Below are 19,622 nucleotides of genomic sequence, written 5' to 3' on the forward strand. Positions count from 1 at the left end.
CTAAGGCTAATCAAAAGCCACATCCAAGCAGCTACTCAGAGGAGTCCCCAAGACAAAGAAATACAAATATTACTAATTAGAAAGAAGTAACTTACTGTTGCCCTAAGCTGTAAAGGGAGCAGTTATAAATAAGAACAGTCAGAGTGTAGATGGAGGCACCAGAATTAAGAACAAGAAAGAATTAATGGAATAAAAATCCCAGAAATCTTCAGCTTCCTGGTAGCCTCCTACCCTGTCACACGTGCAAAGCTGCATTGTTTATCTTTATGCAGACAGGCCTTGCCCAATGATATTAGGAAACAAATTCTAGCATCACTTCCTCCTCCTGCTTCACAGCCACAGAAACAGCCTTCTTTTTTAATAGAAAAAATGCAGTTCCAAAAAAAAAAATTCCCTGTAAAATCTTATAATTATCTGTACCACGCAAATACTCCACATCCACTCTTACAGTTGCAATCACATAAGTGCTGTGATGTTTGTGTGGCATACTAAATAATGGGAAATTAAGAGCTGGATTCTGATTCTTAGCCAATAGTGTGCACTGCAACTGAACAAGGAAGTCTAGATATTACTGCTATGACAGCTTCTGGCTTGCAGTATCTAAAGAAAACCAACCAGACTATAACCCATGCCAAGTCCTTACACATGTACTACGTGCACAGTTACACATGTACTGAATTCTGTGCCAATGACTCGCCATAATCAGCTCAATGGGTATTTTCAGCCCGTTAACTAAACTACAAAAGTAAGCTCTGGCAGGGAACAGACCATCCCTCTCTCCTGGATTTAAACTGAGGACATCAGGTTTTGCAGTTAACGACTTAAACCCTGCAAGATTAGACCTTGTGATCATAATCTGACATTTCCAGACAGAATTTTTCATATGTTGTTCATAGTTGTTTCCATATGAAATAGTAAAGATTATGCTTTTAAAAAAATCCCAAACATACCTTGAAGAGAGTCACAGTAATTTCAACATTTTCAGGTACAGGCCATACCACCACCCCGCGGTATGGGTTCTTGATTCCAGGCTGCCAGCTGTGAGCCTAAAGGAAGAAAAGAAACACTTGTCTTAAAGCCATTATAAAAGTGCTGACTCAACTCCCACAGGACCCCAGGCATGTAGGTAGAAGTAATACATCACTGACTCCAAAAAGGTCATATTCTTATATGTATGGCTCTACTGAACACTACAAAGGACATGATTAAGAATGACAGTAAGGAAATTCAGACCACTAGCAGGCTTTTTTTTCCCCTCCACTGTACTAAAACTCACAAGGTCCTAAACTCTGCATTTTTATTACATAGAACAGGTCAGCATACTCGGAGCCTTGCAAAAGTTAAAGCTGTAAGGTCAGAACTTCTGTAGCAAGCTGAGCTTTATTTTGTGTACAGCACATACTGCAGACTCAATCACATTTACACCTAAACAGAAGTTTTATTTCAGAAAAGAAAAGTGAAAACAATTACTTATAATGTTACTAAAACAATTAAGTTTTTAAGAATTAATATGCTGTGGTACCTACACCTAGAAAACATAAAAAACCCAACAGTTAAATAGACTGAGAACTGATCTACCTTTGAGTATCAGTATGGCTAGTCCCAAAACACACCATGTGTGAGCATTTCTGTTTTGGAATATGTATGCCTTTTTCCAAGCTCAACTTAAATCTATTTCATGATGCCATAAGACAAATAAGGGAAGGATGTTACTGCACAAGTAACAGTTACAGAGTAGGTGTATTATTAGAGATTTGTGAAAGTTTTATCAGGAAAGAATGTCCGATCTATTTACTGTTATCTGAAGCCTAATCTCATGATTCCAAAGCAGGCCTGGATGAATTTCTGAATAACTGAACAAACAACACTGTCCGTAGCTTTACTCCACAGGCATATTTTATATGAAAAAGATATTTTGTGAGCAGCAAAACACACCACAGTAGTTGCCATCCCCACCACAGCCACTGGAGCTCCAGCTCGTGTCTCCCTCCCACAGAACCTCAGCCCTCAGCATCGCTCTCAGCCTGCCCAATGACGTTGAGCAGACCCAAGGCAATGATCCAGAGCCAGGCACACGCTCATCTGCCGGCTACCCTGTCCTTGGGTAGCGTCTTGTAAGATAAATCAACTCCTCCTCCATAGGAGCACTCCATCCTCTTTCCAGATACCAATTTTCACAAAACTAACAGGAGCTCATGGTCTGTCTGAAACCTGTGCTCTCCTGCTGGTTTTGGCCAATACTGACAATTATATCAAACTTCTGCTGTCCAAGGTCCAGGCACTGCCAGCCTGCTCAGCTGAGAATCCCTTGTTCCATCTACTAAAAAAAAAACCCAGCCAGAAAATGAGCATTCACTGGTGCAGTCAATGCTTCACTTCAAGCCCTTTATCAGCGTTTCCTCCCACCAGGAAAGTCAGTAAGACTCAATAAACACAAACGGATATATGTGTTTTTCTGTCACGGAAAGCAACAACCAGGAGACAAGCCCCAGCTAATGAGCTTTTAAAGCAAAGCTGTTCTGTGATCATGAATGTTATTAAGTCCTCCTCTGGCTTTGAAAAATAAACACTGTATCACACAAACAGCATGATAGAAAAAGATAACATCAAAACAATGTCTGGGTTGTCGGGAAGGAGAAAGCAAAAGGGGAAAGCAAAGGAGGAGAAAGAGGAGGGTAATTTGAAATTAAGATGCTGACTGCTATTCTAATGCAACATTTCTACTGTCAGGCACTTCTATGCTGCAGTTTCTTGAAGTTACATCTGGCCTCTATCAAAAAACCTTTTCAACTCCCAAATTATAAGCCTTGACTTTTATACATGAGCTGGATCAGGCCACCTCTGCAGGTGACAGGGAATTGCTGTCAGGGCTCAGCCAAGGCAAGGTGCTGCACCCCCACAGTACGTTTCCACTCTAATCCTCACCTCTAACTCCATTTCCCCTTGGGTTGTGCCTCCCAGGCCCACTTTTTCCTCATTTGCTATTAGTCTTCACCAGCCATCTCCCATTGTCTTGGAAGTCAAGGCAAGAGCAGCTAAGCAGAAGTGACTGCCAGCAGCGGGTGCCTCACCCACAGCCCTCCCCTTCCCCGACTTGTCTCCGAGATCTGAGGGATGAGAGCCGTGGTCTGGAAATAGCAGCAGAAGTGCTCTGTTGCATTTCAAGGCAAAAGGCAACTCTTCCCTTTTGACTGCCAGTAGAAAATGAGAGGAGACAATATAGCATGAAAGCTCTTTTAAATCAGGAAACAGGAGCTACAGGAGGGGCTGCTGAAGTACCCTATAAATAGAGTAGGGCTGTGAATGACATAGTCCAACCTACGGTGTTGCTCTGGCACAAAAGTGGTGACTGGCAGAGGAGGAAATCTCTTACAGAAAGGCTGTGGAAGTGAGCCTACAGACTCACAGGGGCACTTCAGGCTATACAGTTTGGAGATTCTTTTTCTCTCTTTGAAACAACAACAGTTACAATCCAGACAGCCAACTTTGCAATCCACCACCTGTGATGTGAACATCACAACTGTCCAGTTCAAGCAAAGGAGAAAAGAGAGACTTGGTATTACATTATTTCAAGAGCCTACCCTTCCAGATGCTTCATCTGCTCTCTGCCTCCTTCAGTACCACCTTGCCTCATCCTGCCTCTGTTGTGCAGGACAATTGCATGTTACTTTACCGTAAGATCCTGGAGCTGACAATAATATTTTGAGCCCGATGAAAATTATGAAACGGTTTATATTTATGAATCAAAAATATGTTCTTATAGCAAGGCTGTCAATATTGGGTTTTAAAAGCAAAAGCCACCAGAAACAGACCCACCATTATTCCTCACCTGCAGTCCCCAAGAGTGACTTTACTGTGAGCCAGCAAACAGCTGATTTTCTTTTTCCTGAAAAATTTTTTGCCAGCTGGCTGTGATCAGACCAGCTCTGCTACTTGTCTGTGTGACAGGTTGCTCAGGGCACAAGAAGCAAGCGGGAGCTCAACTGGCTCCAGCAGTGCTTAGGGCAGCTCAGCTTGTAAGGATAATCCCTCTTCTTCAGTGTTATCCAGGCAGAACACTTACACAGGAAAAGAAAAAAAAAATAATAACTCAAGAGGAAGAGCTGACATTAAGCAGCCAGATCCTTCATCTGGTGCTTCCAGTGTGTCTTTTGAAGACTGAGGATTGCTCCAATTTGCTCTGTGTAATGAGTCCCACCAAAGCCACCCGGGGACAGCTAGAGCTCAGTATGACCTGGCTGCTAGTGGACCTAACTGGAAAAAGAATGGACTGGGAAAAGCTGCTAATTCCCCCACTCCAGGGAAACCTCAACGGGCAGTTTGTGAATTGCTTCTTCCTTTTCTTCTGTACCACAATTCAGTATCACAAAGGGAGACAAATTAAAGACCATACTCCAGACTACAGCTTGCATCCCCATGATCATCTTGAAACCACTGTGCTTGGCCCACCAGTTAAAGAGGCTGGGCATCAGAACAACATTCCTGCCCTGGGATGCAGTCCAAAAAACCCAGCACGTGCCAAAGAGGAAAGTTCAAAGCCTTGGAAACCCCAGGCAGCCTTTGATCAACCCATTGCTGTCAGTGCCCCTTTAGAGCAGAAAAGGAACCCAGCAGATTCCCACAGGTCTTCCCATGAATGTCTTCAATTCATCAGCATGCACACGTGTTACAACTGCAATTGTGCATCTGTGTACATATGCATCACGGCTAAAAAGCTACAGAAAGACTGTAAGCTTGGAAAATGAGCCAAAAACCCTCATTTTCACCACAGATTCTCTAGCACTGGGCTAGCTGTTTAAGAAGTTTAATTTCACACATACACATTCATGACACATTCCTTAAATATTCCTGCTGTTACTTTCACCAAATCTTGCCTCATTCACCGTCTGCAACAGATGATGCTCAGATAATGAGCTTCTTGCCCTTCTTCTCATCAAGCATTATCTGACATTATCTAGAGGGCTTCTTATCAAAAAAACCCAAACAAACAAACAAAAAACCCATCAAAACCCAGACAAACAAACAAACAAACATAGAACTGTGAATGCAAAGTTATTTCTCTCATGGTTTTCTGGGAACTGCCATCACTGCACCTCAGAATGTCACCGCAAGTCAACTTTATGAGATCCCTGGAAAAAAGAAGGGTATTACGACCCCAAATTTACAAGCAGGGAAAGAATAACCAGTTTCCATTAATTTAGCAAGGTCTGCTTAAATCAGCAACACCCTCACTTTAGAGGGATTAAGCATGAAACAACCTTTGTTTTGTCTTGCAAAGCAGACTTTTTTGTCAGTCCCTATGTCTGGCACACAAAAAAATGGAGAGATACATCAAATCTAGTTTTAATACTCTACCTAGCCTCAGCCAGGAGCTTTGTACATGAGGATGGGACAAAACTGAACTCCCTGAGGCAGCATTTACCCACAGAACAGTGAGGCAGTCTTTTCTGTTCATGTCCTACACCTTCTGTAACATCCTCCAACTTCTTTATGGACAAAGCAGTTTTGCTCACCACTCAGTCCTTATGTTCTCCCTAATCACTCTCTGCTCAACAAGGCAGAAATGTGGTAGGAAAACCATTTGCAATTGCCCTACTAAAGACTGTATCATATGCCTAAAATGCATCCACCAACTATTAGAATGACTCATCCTGATTCTGACCACTTACACTTGCAACAAAACGCAATTTTATTACTTTACTAAAAAACTGAGAAGCCACAGGAGTGGCATTATGGAACTGTGCTGGTCCTGGACAGTCACCAGCATGTCAGAGTCACAACATGCCTTTGGAACTCCAGCCAGTGAAGAACCTGACAGTGACAGGCAATGGCAATGAAGCAGCCAAAGAGATTGCCAAGGACAGCAAAACAGGTGACCCAAGTGCTGCTTTATTGATGGTATAGCCTTGAAAAGAGGCTGGGCAGGCTACTTTTGTGTCCTGCCCCTCTGCTTCTCTTGGCTCTTACTTCTTACTGTTCAAGTTCTTTCCCTCTTCCCAGCGTTGTTCCTTCTCCTTTGTGCTTAAGTAGTTTTTGATAAACCTGCAGCAGAGTTGTTGAAATAACAGGCAAAACACCTTTTTTCACTTTGATACAAAAAGAATCTTTGAAGAATAATTCTGTCAGGCTCTCAGAAGCAAGTGCAAATTTGATTCTTCAGAGGTGCATAATTCAACTATAAGCCTGTGTATGTTCACAGGAATAGTAGATAGTACCTCCTTGACATCATGGTAACATCTATTTTCAAACTGAAATTTCTTAGTTCAAAGCCTGGAAATTCAAGAGCATCTCAGTGAAGTGAAGGTAAACATATTTACAACACGTTTTTCCCTTGCTCTACAATAGAACAAAGTCATTCTTCTATCACTAAAAAAAAAAAAAACCAAAACCAAAAAACACAAAGAAAAAAACCAAACAAAGAAACAAAAAAACCCAAAACAAACCAAACAAAAGCAAGTCCAAAAGCCCAGGGCCTGAAAACCTGGTGGCCAACATATAGGCTAAACAAAGTTTGAAGAGTCTACCTGATTTTGAGAACAGACAACATTTGCACCAGTAGACAGGTGAACTCCCTCCCTCCCCAAGCTGAAAGTTCATTTTGGTTTTAGGATTGCACAGAAATTCTGCCAAGTATAGCAAAACTGCAAATCACCATTTTTGTCAGCTCCTGGCACACACAATGAATATGCCCAACCACACAGAGCCATGTTGTCTTGAAATTACCTCATGAAATTCGAAATCAGACTTGCCTATAGAGAGCAGATCCCAAAATAGAACTGTAAGTAACTTAAATCTGCATTAAGGTCAGTAAGTGCTGGATATATTTATGGTCCTGGATCCATCCATCCATCATTCTGCTATTTCAATGCTCTTTCTAAATGATTATTCGCTTTTCGTTTGCAACACTTTGAAACTCACTGTAATTTAACACATGTACAGCTCCTATTCTGTTTCCCACAGTAACAAGGAAAATATTCAGACTCCTGCACATGATGTCTCCTATTATTTATTCTAATAAAGGGACCACTGTAGCTTACCTGGAAAGAAAGTATGTGGGCCAAGAGGCATATCAAAAATCATGGAAACCTACAAAAATAAGGGCTTCAAAGGACATCACAAACTCAGCTTTCAGCTCAGTGGTATCTTATTATATCAGTTAGAGCAGGCCAGTCCCAGCATGTGTCCATAGCACCATTTTCCAAGCCACACCCCATTCTCAGTTAATACATCTCTTGTACTTTCCCAGTACAAAAGAGAGACAGAGCTACTGAAAAGCACCCAACGGGCCATGAAAATGTTTAATGGACTGATGATCCCTCAGGAGGAAAAACAGAGAGCTGGGACTGGTCTGGATAAGAGAAAGCTCGGGAGAAGGGGGACCTTATCAATATGTATAAATACCTGAAGGGAAGGTGCACAGATAACTGATTTAGGATTTTCTCAGTGGTGCCCAGTAGCACCATTGACAAGAGGTAATGGGCAAAAAGTGAAACAGGATGTTCCCTCTGAACATCAAGGAACATTTTTTCCACCATGAGGGTGACCAAGCACCAGCACAGGTTGCCCTGAGAGGCTGTGGAGTCTCCCACCTTGGAGATACTCAAAAGCTGTCCAGACACAGTCCTGAGCAACTCACTCTGGCTGACACTACTAAGCAGAGGTGTTGGACCACATGTCCTCCAGCAGCCTCTTCCAACCTCAACCATTCTGCGAGTTTGTGAACTATCTGTTAGGGTTATCCCTTATAATCCTTAATGATCCGAAAAGTTCAGAAATCATAACCTCCAAAGAAGCCTTTACAACATATTCTCAGTAAGTTAAGACCTCATCCCTCTCTTCCTCCTTCTCAAAGAAGCTGAAAAACATAGACAATTATTAATGTTTTGTACTCACTGAACCCAGTGTCCATCAAAAATAAAATAAGAGGAAATATTCACTTGACTTGCTTCCAATAAAGCAATTAGATGGAACAACTATGTTGAATAAAGTATTTTACTGGCAGGATGACTAAGAGATCAAGAACATTTATTGATTTACAGTTTTTGACCCAAACAGCTCAAATCACATCAACTACCTAAGCTTAGAATTAACTATCTCTGCCAAGGTTTCAGGGCCACTCAGCCTTTTTCAAAGGGGGGGGTCTTACTAAACATGAATTAATTAGTTAGCCAAAGACTTTTATGAGTCTCAGACAAATCTGCCAGTTTATTCAAGAGTTGCTTCTACTGCCTGGTGACCAAAAGAGAGGACATGCCCTGGAATTTCACGGCCCAGCTGAAAAAACTTCAAGCCCAAAAAGCTGAGCTAAAGTCAGAAAATCCTCTCACCTCAGGGAAATGCTGCCATTGGATCCTATAAAACAACAGGCAAAACCCCATCATTTCACAAAGCCCTGATGGACTTTTGTTAGGGCTTCTGCTTCTGAACATATTCTGAACCCCAACAAAGCAGTCATTCATGGACAAATACCTTGTTTTTCACCAAGCTTTTCAGGGTTACAATGCTTGGGTAAGCATTGCATTTAACTGCTTAATATACCTTTTCTCTCTGTTCTACAGAAATGAAACTAAAAGAGAAAAGTTATCACAAGGTGAGCCACATCAGACACCACACATCAGCAGTTACTGCCTAGATACACACCACACCAGAAATTCAAGGGAACTTGAACTAGTATATCCTTCAGTGAAAGAGGAACAGTCTGACTGGCTTTGTTGAAGAGTACAGAACATGGAACAGGAACAGTTACCCTGGAAAAGGTGCCAGACTAAGTTCACAGCCTTGTTTACTTACCAGGTAACACCTTTGGGTTTTCATAACCTAAAGCAGAATTTTGGAAGCACACACTGGAGCAGGCATTTAGGCTGTGCAGTCACTTTCAGTCAGTAACTAGTCTTTATCTAAAGCAGCTTAGAATAACTTATACCTCGAGTTAAAAGACAAAATGCAACAAATACGTATGACAATCAGAAAGAGAAGTCAGAAAAAGAGGAGTACCTCTAAAAAAAGAACCTCAAAGTCTCTCCTGAGCAGGGTAGAAAACTCTATACCACATTTTCTAAATACTTAAGTTCTTCAACAAATAATTATTTCAAGATATCTTCTATATCGTGGGTGCCCTCTCTCCGCCATCACAGAGTTCTTGGAAGTATCATTTTGTGTCACATGCATAACCCCCCAAAAAAGAAGCTTAGACCATCTCCTTTTTAAATGAAGTGATTAAGAATTATTAGAAGTTCCAAAATTTCCCCTCTGACAAGACAACCTGCCATAAGCCCAATCAAGATACGAGGCAACAGTGTGGGGAAAGGGAATGAGTAAGACTGAGTCATCTGAAGGTGGAGATACTCCTGGGAAGGGAGGAAACCAGTGTGCACTCTTGCCCCCCATGCAAGATAAACTTATGCATGTCCAGACACTGGATAGACTTCCCATTCCTCAGGCTGACAAGTTCTTAGTCATAAACCACAAATTCACAGGTGTTCTCACAGTGTTAATAGATGTAAAATGTAAAAATTTAATGCAGAGATACACTGCTGGGCTGAAAGAGCCTGCAATTATTATTTTTTATTTGTAGCATTTCGAATTATGAAGTAGCATCTTATTCAGACTTTATCTGCCTATTGCAGGGATGTCAGATTCTTTGTTACTTTTTTTTTAATTATTTTTAATACACTTGTAGTAGTGAAACAGATAGTCCTTTCTAATTAGGTCTAGCAATTAATAACTGAAATTGAACTGATGATGATACAGTTCTTCTAAACAACAAACCAAAGCTGAAATTGGAGTTGAGTTCCCATAAATTAGCACTGATATCAACAGCAGCTTATTCTGAGCTTTATGGATAAACTGAGTTAAAAAGAAAAGGCAACAATTAAAATATTTCTCATTTATATGGCTGCTCCCCACATTAAAAAAAAAACAGTCCCTCAAAGAGCTGACCCTGCTTCTCACTGAAGTTGGGACTTATTAAGCAATCAACTAACCTTAGAGGATTTTCTTCTGCTTCTTCTTGTCCAAACCACCACTAGTTTATCTGGCTGCCTGTTGAAGATAAGGAAGAAACAGCTTAATTTACAACAAGATCAATATGTAAACAGTTTATATTAAAACTCTTGCAACACATAATGACATCCTTAGTGGATAACACGATGTCTTAAAAATAGCTCATCTGAAAACCACTGACAGCATCAGTCATTTAACAGGAAAAATAACATGTATTTATAGAAAAAGGCTGTCCTCCAATCCACACAGTAATGTCATCACTGTCCTCCTGCTCTCCTTGCCTGTGGACATCTCCCCAGAGCCAGCAGCACACCTGAGCAGAAACTCTTCCATGGGGCAGAGAACAGGATCCACAGGATCCAGACTTCATAAAGACACCTTGGAAACAATCTGGTACCCAAAATAAACATCAGTGCAAATTCTAGTTGGAATTTCTATGCAGACATATTGAAAAGGTACTGCTAAGCAGCAAAAAACAAACCAACAAAAACAAACAAACAAGCAAAAACAAACAAACAAAAAACCAACAAAACCCCCCAAAACCAAACCAAACCAAAAAAACCCCAACAACAACAAAAAACCCCAAACCAAACAACACAAAAAAACCCAACAACAGGTAATTTCAGGTTTTCCTACACGAAGGATTACTTTTTTTACTGGAATAACACAAATAATACAAAAATTGAGTCCTCTATTCCCCCTCAAAATCTCCTTGGATGACCAGACAGATAAATCAGCACTACCTCAACTTTTACTCCAAAGGACAAACATGTTGAAAATCAGTGTGGTTTCCCAAGCAATTGTTCATTTGGCATTTTTAATGAATGCAGAAGGAAACCTCAATAAAGGACACTTCCAGTACAAATTATTTTCTCTTTAACTTTATTAAGAGTTATTTCTTGGTTAATAGTTACAGCCCTATTGCATATTTATTAGTTTTACAGTTGTGTTTGAGTGTTTTTTGATATTGAGTTAACTCCCAGACTTTTTTTTCCCTCCCATGATACACTTCCCATTGCATGATGACCACAATTCTGGTCCCACTTCCAGACACATAATCCCTCTTCTGGAGACTCCTGACTCCATTCCAGCTTTGTTTTCTGGCTGACAACCTGAATTCCATTATCAAGCCCAACTACAAATCCACCCACAAATGATTTTCAATGGAGTTCACATCTCCACTTAAAAGTACTCAACCTGCAACTCTGCCTGGAAAAACATTGCTACTCAGAGTTTTGAGACACTGGTGCAACCCTTGAAGCAAAACAAATCACGGGGGGCATTGAAATCATTACTAAAAGATGCATCCAAAAAATCCCACACTTCTATCCTAACTTTTCAAATGAAAACTCAACTGGCTTAATAATCATATATTTATATTGTGAAGTACTGAGCATAAGTTGCTCCTTCAGCTTCAAGTATGAGAGAAATCCACATCCAGAGGTACTTCACTAAAACAAAAAACAAGGAAGGTCATCACAGCAGAGAGACAGAAAAATTAGCAAAATGGAGTGAGGAGAGAAGGGAAGAGAAGCAAACATCCCAAAGGATGAGTGTCCCCACTATGTATACCACATGTTCACTGAAACCAAACAGTAAGCACAGCAGTTTTTCTAAGGGATTTTCTTCAAGAAAGTCACAAATCCAACAATTTCTAAATATCTCCATAGAATTGTTGTACAAGCAAAACCAAGAGCAACCTTTACTTCCACAGTCTGTTCCTTGTTCTCCTACGCCAAAACACTTTTAGAAGAAAAAGCCCAGCTCATATTTTTAATCAGCAAATTTGCATTCAAGGTTATTAGTGATGTCTCAGTGCTAGGAAGTAGCCAAAATCACACAGTGCATGTTGCTCATTGAATTCAATAGGTAGTATTTCCTACTTCAGACTTCCCCCTTCCTTTAACACCATAAACCTCAGCTGCTCATTAGCCAATAATTAAAGCAAATAAAATCACCTCAGAAGAATTAGACTGAAGACCAGTTTTAGTATCTTTTATACATTTACAAAGTAAATTTGGAGATCATTCCAAATACAAAATCCACAATGGTGCAAGCTGAACAAAACCTAATAGTCAGCTATTAAAATAATTAAAAATTAATTTTCTGTGCTGCCCATACAACAATTCTCATTTCTTTAAATGAGCTTTCATATAGTCACTTATCCAGCGAAGCCAGTATCCATAAGGTAAGGAATAACACACTGCTAACCTTAAGACAATGCAGTTGGAGCAGGGGAAAAGAACTGGGTTTTAGCTGAACAGCTACATCTCCACACTAATTGCTTCAATCCATACAATCCCACACCACTGACCTTTCAGTAGAAGTATTTACTGGAATCTACCACAACTGCCTTGGGGATGCTGTGCATTTCCCACCATGTCAGCATTGGCAAGGCAGCAGCACTTCCCTGGGAGTGGGGCTGAAGGAAGCCATCAGCACTGGGACATCAGACACTGCCACTGGGAAAAGCAGGGATCCAGTGGAAGGTCCAGTTTGGATCCAAAAGATGCTGTTTTATAAAGCCTACCATAAACCTGTGGTCGGCATTTACTCATTTTTGTGTGGTTCACAAGAAATTATTCCTGAAGAAAGGCAATTTACAGTGGTAAACTTATTTTATTACTGACAAGTGAAACTTAGCAAAGAAGCAGGGAAGACTCTGATTTCACAGTTTGTGGCTCTGCAAAAGAGTTTCATCGATGCCCTGCATACCAAGCAACTAAAGTGGGATTTAAAAAACGGATGTATAAAACACCTATAACTCAAAACCATGCCAGCTTTTCTATCAGATGGAAGCCATGATTCTGATATCTTTGATTCTCCCACTGAAACAACTGATTAAAATACATATATATATAATACTGGAATCAGAAATAAAGTAATAAAAACATTCTACATACTGAAAAAAACCCTTGTACGCTGCAAATTTTACCAGTTGAAAAGGAGGTTGTGCAAGATTCAAGGTCTTCCGGGGCTTTGTTTGATTATTCCAGGAAATATCTGGCACAATATTTTGATTGCAGAACTCTCCAAACATCATTTGTGAAAGAAGGACATGAAAGGTATCAGTCTCCTGTTAACTCTTGTTTTGTAAACCTTTTAGCAGAAGCTGATAACATGAACCAAGACATATTTCTCCACCAAACTCAGGGTTCAATTACAAAAAACTGTAAAAGGCTCGGGTTTAGAATCGGTTGTTGGAAAGAATTGCAAATGCACTTAACTTTAATTAGGACCACTGAAGCCAATGGCAAGACCAATGACTAACTTTAGTTGAAAGGTGAGAAAACAGGTAAGAGTATTTTTCGTAACAAGGTATCATTACATTTCAAAACACTCAATAACCTCTAAATGCCTGTAAAGTGAAAGATACCTTTTTTGTATGTACTCCACAGCTACAGCCTGAATGTTTGTTTTGGCATCAAATTGCCTAACTGTTAGGTTTTGCCTTCCCCCCTCCTTTTTTTCCCTTTTTCCTTTTTTTTTTTTTTCAGCTGAGCTTGTTTTATACTTACTATGTTTGATTTGAACTGCATTAATTTGTACAGGCTGCTAGATTACTCCTGTGAAGCAAGCTTAAAAGAGTATAATTAATAAGAGAGGCAGCAGTGTTAGCACAATAGCATGCAGATGCACCTATTGAAGGATAAAAATAATTACTTGAGGACTAATGTCAAAGTACTTCTGATAAGAATTTTTTTAATAACCTTTTGTCCCTTCTGCATTGTGCACACCAGGCAAGATTTTCATTAGGAACCAACCCTCCCACCCCACCAGCACACAGCTTCCCACACAACTGCTGAAATGCTATCAAGGCTCTCTAATGGTCTCTTAAAAATAAATGTGGTTGGTTCTGCACCACCATTAATTTACTTTTCCTCATTTTACAGATAATTACTTTGAAAAGCACTCTTCTGCACTGGGACCTACACTATACCATGTATTACCATTAGCCAAGGCCTTTCCTGAGCCTTGTACTAAGCTTTTTTTTTCCTTCAGAATTTCCTGTTGGTCACAATCAATGAAATTTCACAGCTGCCAACAACTGCAGGGAGTGCAGTCAAGTGTTGCAGATGCTTTAACCAGGCCTGGAGACACTGTTGGAATGATGTCATGGATTGATGCACTTGCCAAATGAGCCCTCTTGCAGAGTGAAGGTACAGCACTGACTGCAAGAGCCAGAGACAATAACGAGAAAATCAAATGCAGTGCAGATAAAACCCCTCTGAGACAATTGTAAGATGAAGTTACGAGATGAAGTTTTACATTTCAGGAAGGGTGGGGGGTTTTCTTCCCCACCTCACCCTAACTTCCACGGTAGAAGCTAAGGACTCCTGGGTAAGGTCTGTGCACAGACTTCTCAACCATCTCACAGCATTACCATGTCAGACTACCTGAACCAAAACAGCAGTCTCCCAGCCCAACTCACTGTGGAACATTCATCAAGCCCCTAAAATAAGGCAAAGTTTGTTCTTCCATCATTGAAACCACCCAGCAGTCTTAGCAAGGCTGGGAAATTTCAAAAGAGGAATCATTAAAACAGGGAAAGTAAAAGGACACCGTCTGTCCACTTCTACATCTTCACTTTCTAACACAGAAAATTCCGCCTTCATTTCTTCCCACCAGAGGTCTCTACAGGTTTTTTCAAGATGACACAAGCTGTAGAAAGACCAAAATTTTCCCTGTGAGATGGATTTTAGGGTTTTTTTTAATATATCTGCAGCTAAACAAACTGGCCTCTACAAGACTTACATCTCGAGATTATGCTTTGTTTTTCAAAAGAAGCTCTAGTCTGCCTTTGCTTGGTTTAAACAAAATAGGGAAAAGGCAAGACACTATGACCTATTTTACAAGTGCAATCAGACCTACTGAATCTGCACAGCATCTATTTGCAAGACAGAGTGGAATGTGTAGTATGTACTGCTGATTACTTGATTTTCTTAAACCAAACACAAATGAAGTTTGCAGAATGAGCTGAATTAAACAAAGCCCAAGTTCATCCATTATTCAGAACAAGCGACAAGGACAGATTTGACTTAATTTTTCAAGGAGTTATTGCAGCAAAGAATCTTGAGCAAAACAACCTCCACAGAACCTACCTAGCAAAATCTTTTCCTAAAGCTTTTTGGAACAGAATGTTATACTGCAGAATACACAAACTGACTGTCTTCATAAATTGTGTTCTTTAATGTCCTTTTGGCAGTAACACAAGGATGCCTTGACTAGTCCCTGAATTTGATGTCACATCCAGCTGCCCTCCATGTGGAAGCTTTCTTTTCCTGGTCCAATTTAGCCCTGCTTCTCCCAAGGAGGAGTACTGCACAAGAAGGGTCAAGTGGATTTCTTATCTCACTCTCTTATAATCACAGACACTCCCCTTAGGCAGACCTTTACTCCAGCAACGCTTAGTCCACAGATTTACACTACACAACCTTACCACACCACAGGTTAGACACACCACCCAATACTCTATAACAAACAATATCAAAACCCCCAAGAGTTGCTTAAGGAAAGCTTGCTTGTGATACCAACCTCCCCAGTCAAGTAAGTTCAGGGGACTCAGGCCGACTGGCAGGAAGGAGCACAGGCTAATGGGGCCATTCAGACAAACCCTGAATGGAAACAGTGGAGCATATTCTTTTTTAAAATCACTTTACAGTGGAAGGTTCACAGGGAGCTCCCATGAGCCAGATCTTTCTCAGATGTTTGATTTTCCTTTTTATGTTCTTTTGTCAGGATATTTAGTCTTCTACATTTTCACAACAACAAATCAATGTGTTTTTTTTAAAAAAAACCCGCCTGCACAGTCCGTCGGGGCCTGACCCGCGGCGAACCCCCTGAACTCACTGCTCTGATCCTCCTCCCTGCAGAGCTGGGACCTGGCAGCTGCCACGTGAGTAAACACAGAATAGTTAGGAAAAAAACCCACTTTTTCACCTCATACATAACAGTGCATTTGAAAGCTGGTTTGAGAAGGTGAAGTGCTGTGAAACCCAAGTGCCCAAGGCAGACCTCTGTGCACCCATCCCGCACTTCCTCAGAGGAAACAAGGGCTCAGCATCACCTGCCCCTCTCCATGTTCGCTGCTGTGTAAGGCAATTAAACAGACTAGTAACAGGGATCATCGAAAAAACAGTTTTAGCAAACTTGAGCCAGGAATTTTGAATTCAAATTTCATCTCCTGTCCTCACTGACTATACAAATCTGCAGAAAATTTTAAGGTGGATACTGAACAGCATCAACCCTCCCTTTGATTTTAGTCATGTTCCATGACCTACTCATACCTCTGCCTATAGACCAAAAATAACATCTCTGTACAACAACGTATGTGAGTTACTGAGGATGCCCTATTGTGATATTTCTTCATATTTTGAAGCACTACAAGTATAAATGTTAGATTTATTCTCATGATAAAAAGTGTAAAAAATTAAAACTCTTTGACTGACAAATGTTGCCTGAAACATAGTTTCAAGCCATCAAATACAAATGCCCATATTAAATAATATCTTTTTGTATTAAAAAATATGCAAGAGACTTTCTGGCACACCATTGTTGGTTTTAATAGAACCCTATTCCCTTTTGCATACTTTATTTCTTTTTCAAATAGCATTCAAACAGAAGGCTTTTCTGGTTTTCAGTCTGGAAACAGTAGAGAAAAATAATTCTTTTTCTGCAGTTCCTGCAGAGCAGAAAAGTGCGTATCTTCCACCAGAACCACAGTTTTAGGAAACTAAACTATTCACAACAGAAACTTCCTCCTCCAATTTGTCTGCATAGCCTACCATGAGCAATTAAAGAGGAGGATGATCTTTGCTGCCTTACTGCCTGGGCAAGTTTGACACTCACATAGAGATATATGAACAAGGGCTTTTGCTTCTGTTCCACAGAAAATCCAATGTCTACAGCAGGACTTATACACAGCAACTTCCAGAAGCTACAAAGCACTAATGCCTCCATCCTCCTCCTCTCCTTGCAATACGTGGACACATCCCAGAGAAGATTACAGTTCAGCACGGGCAGGAGTAAAAGAATCTGGCAGCATATGTCTTTTGAAGCTCCCTTTCAAACCAACAGCACCAGGGGGTTTTGTTCGCCTTTATTACTTAAGACCATATTTTAGATTACACGAAGCAGTTTCTACCATTTGAAGACACACAGAAATTGTGAACATACTAAAAGCTTCTGAGTGGACAGCATGGGTGGAACACTATCGGCTTGTAGGGTTTGTCTGGAAGAGAAAGTTCACATCACCACCTCAGGTGCTCAGGTTATGGGACTGAGATGGTTATACAATCTAGAAAAAAAGGCTGACAGCATTTGTTTGGTTTTTGTAGGGAGGACACACAGCAGTCTGCCTCTTTGTAAATTTGAAAAGCTTGAATATGTGCTTGAAGCTACAAAGACGGTGCAAACTCTGGAGTTACACTCCAAAGAAGACTGTAGCCTAACACTGTGTAATACATCACAAGCTAAGAAGCAGATCTGTGGTGTGCTGTGTCCACACCACAGGAGCAGTGAGGAAGGACTGGTGTGATACAAACTCTCATTTAGTTTCCCAAATGATGACTTTACTGAGCCCTGAGTTAATCCATATTTATTCTGAGACATGAGTACTCCTGGTTCATGCACAGTGAGGTCTCTAATTAAAGGTTCCTCATCTGTCAGCAGCCTCCTCTTGCTTTTGCAAATTAATATCACACAGAAAAAAAAAAAGGATGAGGGAGTGGCTAGTGAAACCACAGAATGCTATGCCAGTTCTTTTCCCCTATCTCTGCCCAGGAGACCAGACTTTGCAAATATTGTCAGGTGTTCTCAACCACGGCCATAACAGACATGGTATCAAGAAGTATGAACTCATTTTTGGGGAAGGAAGGTGTTCAAATATGAGATCTTGAACTGCTTTCTCTGCTCTGACTCTGGTACCACCTTGTCTGTGTGACCAGCCACAGGATTATGAATCACCTGCTCTAGGTGAGTCTGTTATTGGGAGGACACTCCTCAGTAACTGGGACACAGGTGGAAGCAACACACCTTTCTGCTACCCTTCAGAAGCCCCAAACCAGAAAATTTTACCAACTGCAATAAAGCACCAGCTACTGGAAATCTCTGAAGCAGCCACAGCCCCAAAACACCACAGAGAAACACAAGAAGCTCGCATTCAAACTTGCACCCAACCAAAGTCACACACTTGCACACTAAGCAAAACAAAAAACAGACCTCATCCTCTCCAAGCTTAATGACACCATCAAAATGTAAATATTGAGAATAAGCCAATGTGATAAATTTAGCAGCAGTAAGCTGTATGTAGATGCTTGTCAACATTAAAGATATTATTTTTTGTGTGTTAATGAAAACATTACCAGATATACAAAATTTTTTTATATGGTTTCCAGGGAACTGGAAAACTGCCATGGTCATTTTCCATGAGATGCCCCATTTCATGTCAGTGGCCTTTCAAGAGCTGGTTTAAGATGGAGGCACAGCCATAAGAAGTGTAATTATTTAATCTGTATTTAAAGCTAAATAACTGTTCCAAAGACTGCAAAATTAGAATGACTCCTCCTCTTCCTGCTCAAGCTGTTTAAGTTGTTACACTGTGTCTAAGTTACCTCCTGAAAGGGAAAATACCACTTCTGATTACAGAAGTTAATCTCAAAAACAACATCAATTATTTCTACTTATAGGTCAACAGTTCTTCCCCTAGAATTGTACACCCAAAGTCTAAAAATTTTTATTATTCATAGGAAGTTAAAACTGACTGAGCCTTTTAAATAACGTCCTCAAACACCCATGGCTCATATCCAGTAGCAAGTATTGGATATGAAAAAAATGTATGTTAAGTCATGGATATTCAAGAGACTACACAAAACCTCCTGCCAATATTAGGGGCTTGACAGGGTAAACAAAACCAAAAAAAAGGCAAAAAAAAAATATTCCTAACTGAAAGACCTCTATTTCTATGTTGAAATGTAAAAAAAAATAATCTTACAGCTTCTAAAAACTAGAGAGTATTTTGAAAATACCAAGCTTCATAATTTGCAGACACAATTGATGAAACGTTTCTATTTCAAGGTCAAAAAAACCCCTAAGAACACCACCAACTAAGGACCCAGACAGATTTTGCCAGTAACTGCTGTTTGTAAGATGCCTGGCAGCAATCTGAACTAGATTGTAACTAATTATTTCAAGATGAGTTAACCTGGAAATTAACAGCATATTTAATATGATTGTTTCAAGCATGGTTTTCAGTTAAAAAAGTAAACATACAGTGCCTACAGTAGAGCTAAATTTGTGCTGATGCTGAAAACACGCAAAGAAATTGTATCTTTCAGCCAGTCAGGTTTTTTCTGTTTGTGGTTTTTATTTTTCTAAATAATCTAAATATCTTTCACTCAAGTCAGACACTCCCACAGACAGAGTCCTCAGAGTTAGGGCAGCTCTTTGTCTCAGCATCCCTACAGAAGAAACAGAGAAGTGGTCCTTCACATTTTTGTCAGCACACCAAGCTGTACCTGCTCTCCTTCAAAAAGCTTACAGCTGGTTACTAACATCCCACAGGAGGACACTTCTCAAGGTCCTTTATATACCCAGGATTGTTGAGACATAAACTATTAAAA

At 40.3% G+C, this 19,622-nt stretch overlaps 1 protein-coding gene across 19 annotated transcripts in view; it reads right to left on the minus strand.

Annotated features, from left to right (window-relative positions):
• The window catches only part of EHBP1 (EH domain binding protein 1), a 212,190-nt gene that overhangs the window by 172,720 nt on the left and 19,848 nt on the right, over positions 1 to 19,622 (minus strand). For all 19 annotated transcript variants that reach the window (XM_051783616.1, XM_051783615.1, XM_051783631.1 and 16 more), the window contains exons 3-4: positions 9,984 to 10,041; positions 951 to 1,046 (exon numbers count right to left, since the gene is read on the minus strand). In XM_051783616.1, coding sequence (XP_051639576.1) covers positions 951 to 1,046; positions 9,984 to 10,041 — 154 coding nt within the window. The remainder of the gene's footprint in view (positions 1 to 950; positions 1,047 to 9,983; positions 10,042 to 19,622) is intronic.

This window comes from Manacus candei, unplaced genomic scaffold (assembly GCF_025592945.1).
Source record: "Manacus candei isolate 608988 ecotype Guabito, Panama unplaced genomic scaffold, ASM2559294v1 h1tg000017l, whole genome shotgun sequence".
Classification (NCBI taxonomy): Eukaryota; Metazoa; Chordata; class Aves; order Passeriformes; family Pipridae; genus Manacus; species Manacus candei.